At 43.1% G+C, this 7,375-nt stretch overlaps 2 protein-coding genes across 2 annotated transcripts in view; both read left to right on the top strand.

Annotated features, from left to right (window-relative positions):
- Positions 1-610: 610 nt before the first annotated feature.
- LOC109409739 (hippocampus abundant transcript 1 protein) overlaps positions 611-7,375 on the top strand; it is a 112,658-nt gene continuing 105,893 nt past the window's right edge. Inside the window, exon 1 of the mRNA XM_019683242.3 lies at positions 611-1,513. Coding sequence (XP_019538787.1) covers positions 1,433-1,513 — 81 coding nt within the window. The 5' untranslated portion in view covers positions 611-1,432. The remainder of the gene's footprint in view (positions 1,514-7,375) is intronic.
- Positions 5,391-6,348, top strand: LOC109431992 (brachyurin-like). The gene has a single exon (XM_019708296.3). The coding sequence runs from the start codon at positions 5,428-5,430 to the stop codon at positions 6,307-6,309; it is 882 nt and encodes a 293-aa protein (XP_019563841.3). The 5' UTR covers positions 5,391-5,427; the 3' UTR covers positions 6,310-6,348.

Genomic DNA, 7,375 nt, shown 5'->3' with positions numbered 1-7,375 from the left:
TTTGTAATTAAATTTTATCAGTAACATCACGACACCCTGTTGGACAGGCCATATAGATCAAAGAAAATCATACAATAGATATTTATTGGAGGCTAGTGCTAAATCGTTAGTGCTTATCGTCTTACCCGCTGGTTCGACACGTTTTAATGCGACACTATGATCATAATTTATATAATTATGATTATATTTAATCTATAGATTATTATATATTATATATTATATATAATAATAATAATCAATAGAACATGTAAATAATATCTTGAATAATATGCTTGATTCAATCGTAACGAACCAAACAATTGAGTTGTCCAAAAAAAGTCTCACGAGACCTATTGCAAGCCTATCCATATACGTGAGAACAAAAGATGTTTACAAAGTTCTTACAGATAGATTAACACGGGAAATCTGAACACAAACCACTACCACATAGGAATTTGGATTGGTCAATTAAATACGTTGATGTTTCGATTCAGTGTAGCATTTATGTTTTGACGGCGGCAGTCAGAACTCAGCGGAAAATCAAACTTGCACAACTACACCCCTGATGCTGGCCATCATCAGGCAGGCAGCTGTCAAAAGTTTCTCCGCTCGGTTGTTGTTTGTGTGGGTGCTGCAGCAGCGCGAGATTCCCGTTCGTTCGTCGTTCAGTCAGATCTTGCTCGGTTTGTCGGTGGAGCATCAGCGAGCGTGTTGAGTGTTGTGCGAGCGAGGTGAGGAAGCATTTTTCTGCTCGTCTCGTTGTCGTCGTCGGAAAAATAGAAATTTTTCCCCCGTTCATGTTGGGAAGTTTTTCGCGAGTTTTCTGCGGTGTTTCCGGTAATTTGTGAATCGTGGTGATCCGTGGCAGAAGATCGGAGTTTGCTGGCGTTGATTGGTTTGGTTGAAAGGGGTGAAATACGGTGGAATTTCGAGGCGATTTCTGATCGGTTTGGCAGAGGAAGAGGACGTCTTCATCGTGTAGGAAATGACCGTGGGAAAAATGTGAAGAAATTTCCGATAGTGCGATTTTTGGAAGTGTCTGTAGATTGTTGGAATGTTTGCAAATGATTCTGACGGAAGTGAAGTCATGGGGCAAGGAAGCTGGATTTTACCGTAGTTCAAGATGAATACCACCGACAGGAAGTGGCCTCCAGCACCAGCAGCAGTTTCTCCAGAAATGAAAGTGAATTTGCAGTTGTGATCGATTGTTATATGTTTGACTAGTAAGAGCGACGTGAAATCTAGCAAATTAGTATTCACCTGTGAAAAAAATAAAATCAAGTTCCGGAATCACAAAGAACCAGAAGAAGCTGTGTGACAGAACACTATTATTGTTGTTTGGTTTTGCTTTGGCTCTTCCGCTGACCGCTGCTGTTTTATTTGGACCGGATCGAGGCCCCCGCTTGCCGTCAGAAGCGAGTGACCTGGAATCCAGCTTGGAACCGCCGTAGGAATGACCAAACGTTCCCTAAAGAAGCCGATGATGGTTCTGAGGAGCAAGAAGCCAGCAATCATCAAGGATGGCGTAATTACGGTAAGTGGTCGATAAATTCTTCGTGTGGGCTCTTACGCGTGTCCACGCAGAAAAAGGAGAATAAAGAGCATCGTCGGCAGGTGTTTTTTATGGTGTAGTGAGTGGACACTACATTCTCAATCTTCAACATTGTTGTTGTTCATCCACAGGGCATCTTCCTAAAAACCATAACATTGCATTTTGCAGTTCGCTGTCCGCTGTCTATTTGGATCTGCTCTTCTACGTGCTCAGTCACCCAGGTATTTCTGCACCATGGAATTAAATGCGTCATCCATGCGAAGAACCTCCTCACCACACACGAGCCCCCTGGTCGTTGTCGTTGGTGGTTGGTGGGCGAGTTGACTGAGGAGGAGGAGACTTCTGTCGATATCTATGAACTCGGGTAGAAACTGTGGGCTGAAATTGTCATTGGTATATGAATGGTCGAGTGAATTTAAACTAACTTGTTGAACTTTGGTTGGTAGACTTTTTTCATTCAGATAATATTAAATTTTACCAACATTTTTTTACATTTATTAGCGAAAATATTACGGCCAAAAGGTGACGTACCGTAAAGTCTGCTGTAAGAAACCCTGAAGGAACTTCTGCAGGAATCTCTGATGGTTCAAAAATCTTTCTTAGAATAGAGAGATCCCTGCTGAAACATTTGAAGAAATCTCTTATTGGATTTTTAGAGAAATTTCAGATGGAAATCCAGGAAGTATCCCTCGAAGGAATTCCATGAGGATTTCCTAAATGAATTGAAGCTGGAAATTATAGCAAGAGTCACCAAAGGAATTTCAGGATGAATCTCAGAAGGAATTTTAGGAGGAATCCTCTAAACAAGAATCCCATAGGAGAAACGCCCGAAGGAATTCTAGAAGGAATAACCAAGGAAAACCTAAGAGGAATCCCCGGAGGAATTCCAAGAGGAATCCCCGATAAAATTCCAGGAGAAATTCTCGAAAGAATTCCAAGAAGAATCACTGAAGGGATCCCAAGAGGAAATCCTGAAGGAATTCCAGGAGGAATCCCTCACGGAATATCATTAGGAATCCCCGAAAGAATTTTAGAAGGAATTCTCGAAGGAAGTCCGGAAAGAAACCCCGAAGGAATTCCTGGAGGAATCCACGAAAGAATTCTAGAACAAATCCCCGAAGCAACTCAAAGAAGATTCACCGAAAGCTTTCCAGGAGGAACCTCCTTAAGGGGGAAATCAGTTTGGATTTTCTAACACATGCTTGCTAAATTTTCTCACATGTGTGAGTTTTCAATTGAATATGAAGAAATACTCGAATTTTCTCCACTATCTGGTATCGAGTTATTTTAAAATTTGCTTCAATGCTTGCTCAGGACACTTACCTTTTCATTGAGACCATGAAACACAACATTTTCACAATATTTCACTGCAAAACTGCTATTTTATAAATTGTGCGCTATCTTTTCCAAATTCCCCCCCAACGCACACCAGCTCGCACCATTTCACTAGCACTATCTTACCGGGAACAGTCTCACTTTTTAATTGCCTCTTGATACGTAATTGTTTCCATAATCGAAGTGTAAAATGTTTCACCGGCTTCGCAAATGGAATAATATTCACTATATCACGGAAAAGTCCGCGGCGATAGCCACACAACCGCGAAAACTGCACAAAATCGTTTTTCACTTTCCAACCGGCGCGGTATTTACTTCCATGTAGTGCACATACATGGTGTGGCTTTTCTTGATTTGCTGTTTCTTTTATTCTCCCATTGCCTATGCGTGCATATTTCTTGCGTCATATGCACAGCGTGATGAACATGTTGAAGATGGGAAAGAGACAAATGAAATGCACTAACGAACCTGCCTCATCTGCACATCCGCGTGCAGGAGTGTTTGTTTACTCCCTGTTGAGTCAGTTGGCGCTTTCACCAATACATACAAATTGTGAGTTGAACCTTAAGGATGTCTAGGAGGAATCATGAATGAAATTACAGAAGAAATCCTTGCAGGAATCCCAGAGGGAAACAGCGAAGGAATTCCGGGAGGAATTATCGAAGGAATTCCAAGAGGAATTACCAAAGAAATTCCAGGAAAAAAACCATGAAGGAATCTACGACGGAACATCAAGAAGAATCCCCGGAAGAATTTTAGGAGAAATCCATGAGGAAGTCCAGGAGGATTCCCCATAGGAACTCCAGAAAGACCCAAAGGATTTCTAGGAGGAACCATCGAAATTTATCCCGATGGAATCCTCGAAGGAACTGCAGAAGTAATCCTCGAAGGAATTCCATGAGGAACCCCTTGTATGAATTTCAAGAGGAACCCCCGAAGAAATTTTAGGAGGAATGCCTGAAGGAGTTCCAGGAGCAATTCTCGTAGGAAGTTCTGAAATAATTCTAGGAGTAATCCCCACAGGAATTCCAGGAGAAAATCCAGAAAGAATTCTAGCACGAACCTCAAAGGAATTCCAGCATTAATCCCCAAAATAATACCAGTGGGAATTTTCAAGGAAATTCGAGAAGGAATCCCCAAAGAATTTATAGAAGGAATCAACGATAAATATCCAGAGCAATCACTGAAGGAATTCGAATAGCGTATTTCGACTACCACTTGTAATCTTCCTCAGTGTCAGTTATCCACTGATAACTGACACTGAGGAAGATTCCAATTTACAAGTGGTAGTCCAACTACGCGTATCTGTCAAAGGATAAGCAAAATAGGGCGGAATTAAAAGGTACGAAACTGATTACACTCATTCGAAGAGGGTATTCTGGCTCAAGGGTTCGAAAAGTTGGTACAAGATCACTGAAGGAATTCTAAGTACAAGTCCAAAGAATTCCAGAAAGAATTCCATGAGGAATCTCCGAAGAAATTCGCAGAAGAATCACCTAAGGAATTCCAAGAGAAAATTCCAAAGGAAATCCAGGGGAATCTCCGAAGAAATTCCAGGAGGAATTCCCGTAGAAATTTCTGGAGGGATCCCCGAAAGAATTGCAGGAGAAATCCCCGAAGGAACTTTGGAGGAATTCTCGAAGGAATTCCAGGAGAAATCCCCGAAGGAATTCCAATAAAAATATCGGAGAAATCTCCGAAAAAGTTTCAGGAGAAATTCCTGAAGAAGTTCTAGGAGGAATTTTCGAATTAATTCCAGGAGAAATCCCCAAAGAAATTACAGGAGAAATCCCTCAAGGAATCCCAGAGGAACCCCTGAAAGAATTCTAGGAGGAATCTCCGAAGAATTTCAAAGTTTGAAGGATTTCCAAACTCGAAGGATTTTCAAGAGCAACCCCCGAAGGAATTCCAGGATGAATATCTTCGTAGAAAACCTAAGAGGAATCATCAAAGAAATTCCAGGAGGAAACCCGGAGGAATTTCAGGAGACAGACCCGAAAGAATTTCAGGAGGAATCCCTAAACAAAGTCCATGGCTTCAAGAATTTCTTCCACAATTTGATTGAGATTTCTACTGTAATTCGTTTGCATTTTATAGTTTAATAGTTTATTTTCAAAATTACGGGATCCTATTACAGTACAGTATAAGGACAAGGAAATTTTCTATATAAATATTGTATTTCTAATTATTCCTAACTATTCTAAAACAGCAATTTCACAAACGTTTCATCTTTGTTTTGAGTACGATGAATATGGGAGCGCATATGCCTATTAAAGAAATCTATACCCTATAATTATCTCGATTTGAAGGAAAAGTACTAAAGGTTGATACATCTCAAAATGGATTCTGCTTATCGCAATGCTTATCATATTGCGCGTGCCTTTCTTATTTTGAAATTTGTGATCGGTAAAAACAGAAATGTAATTCGATATCGCAATTTCGCCTGATTAGTCAAGCCTCACGAGAGATAAGGACAAGCTTGAAGATTAATCTAAAATTTCTCTATAAAAGCGGTTGAAGTCCATGGTACCGCCAGTAGTCTATCGGACTGTATCCCTACAATGAAAACTCTAGTGTTGTTGGTAGGTCTTCTGGCAGTGGCCAGTGCCGAGTGGATCGAGATCGATTGGTCCCAGGTGCGCCCAATTGAGGAATTCGACCACTACTGGGCTCGTCTGCCAGCTGAGGTGCAATACCTGCGTCAGCTGCTGCCGGAACGTCGTATCACCAATGGAGCCCAAGCCACACCTGGACAGTTCCCGTATCAGATTGCTCTGCTCAGTACCTTCTCAGCAGGAACCGGTCTGTGCGGAGGAACCGTTCTGACCAACAACTTCATCATGACTGCTGCTCATTGTGTCCAGAATGCCTTCGGAGGTACTGCCATTATGGGGGCCCACAACCGTAATGTTAACGAAGCTACCCAACAACGAATTGCCTTCACATCTGGTGGAATCCACATGCATCCTAATTACACCCCAACCAACATTCGTAACGACATTGCTACCGTTCGCCTGAACAGCGCCATGACCTTCACCGCTCGTGTTCAGCCCGCTCGTATTCCTGCTGCTGGAGATAGCCGAACTTTCGCTGGATGGACCGGTACCGTGTCCGGATTCGGACGTACCTCGGATGCCAGCCAGGCCACTTCCGCTGTTGTCATGTTCACCAGCAACCCAATCATGACCCAGGCCGACTGTTTGTCAAGCTGGGGTGGCAACACCAACTTGATCCAGGCCCAGAACATTTGCCTGTCCGGAGCCGGCGGACGCTCGTCGTGCAACGGTGACTCTGGCGGCCCATTGACCGTGCAGGACGGAGGCAGCTTGCAGGTTGGTATTGTGTCGTTCGGCTCCGCTGCCGGATGCTCGATCGGTATGCCATCGGTGTACGTCCGCGTGTCGCACTTCCGTGCCTGGATTCTGGCTAACTCGGATTTGTAAATTGACGTTGATCATTAGTAAACAGATTTTGTACAAAGACTTATTGGAGTATTTCTTATCACATTTCTTTGGGCAGGTATTTCTCACAAAAATAGCTTAAAATAAGACAAAAAAAATCTTGAAATGAGAACGTTGCAAACAACGATTATCACAACAGATGCATAATGTCATGCACTCAATTTTGATGATCGATAAAGTTTTTTCACCCCAATAATCGTTAAAAGCGATAAATGAGATAAGAAATGTGTGGGAGTCGAACTGATAATGCTCTGGCAATAATGTCCATGTCGTCCGCAAAGCACACAAATTGACCGGATTTTGTGAAAATCGTTCCCGGCTGTTAGGCCCGGCTCGTCGCATCACACCTTCCAGAGCGATGTTGAAAAGTAGGCATGAGATTCCATCACCTTGTCTCAGTCCCCGGCGAGATTCGAATGAACTGGATAGTTCACCCGACACCCTTACGCAGTTTTGCACACCGTCCATCGTTGCTTTAATCAGCCTAATCAGCTTCCCAGAAAAGCCGTTTTCGTCCATGATTCTCCATAGCTCTGCGCGGTCGATACTGTCGTATGCCGCCTTGAAGTCGATGAACAGGTGATGCGTTGGGACCTGGTATTCACGGCATTTCTGGAGGATTTGCCGTACGGTAAAGATCTGGTCCGTTATCGACCGGCCGTCGATGAAGCCGGCTTGATAACTTCCCACGAACTCATTTGTTTTAGGTGACAGACGACGGAAGATGATCTGGGATAGCACTTTGTAGGCAGCATTCAAAATAATGATAGCCCTGAAGTTCTCACATTCCAAATGGTCGCCTTTCTTGTGAATGGGGCAGATTACCCCTTCTTTTCACTCTTCCGGTAGCTGTTCAGTTTCCCAGATCCTGACTATCAGCCGATGCAGACAGGTGGCCAACTTTTCTGGGTCCATCTTGATGAGTTCAGCTTCGATACCATTCTTACCAGCTGATTTGTTGGTTTTGAGCTGATTAATGGCATCCTTAACTTCCCTTAGCGTTGGAGTTGGTTCATTTCCGTCCTCCGCTGCACTGGCGTCGTCGTTT

The sequence above is a fragment of the Aedes albopictus genome, chromosome 2 (assembly GCF_035046485.1).
Source record: "Aedes albopictus strain Foshan chromosome 2, AalbF5, whole genome shotgun sequence".
NCBI classification, from domain to species: Eukaryota; Metazoa; Arthropoda; class Insecta; order Diptera; family Culicidae; genus Aedes; species Aedes albopictus.
The sequence above is the reverse complement of the archived record's forward strand: the minus strand, read 5'-3'. Positions and strand labels throughout refer to the sequence as shown.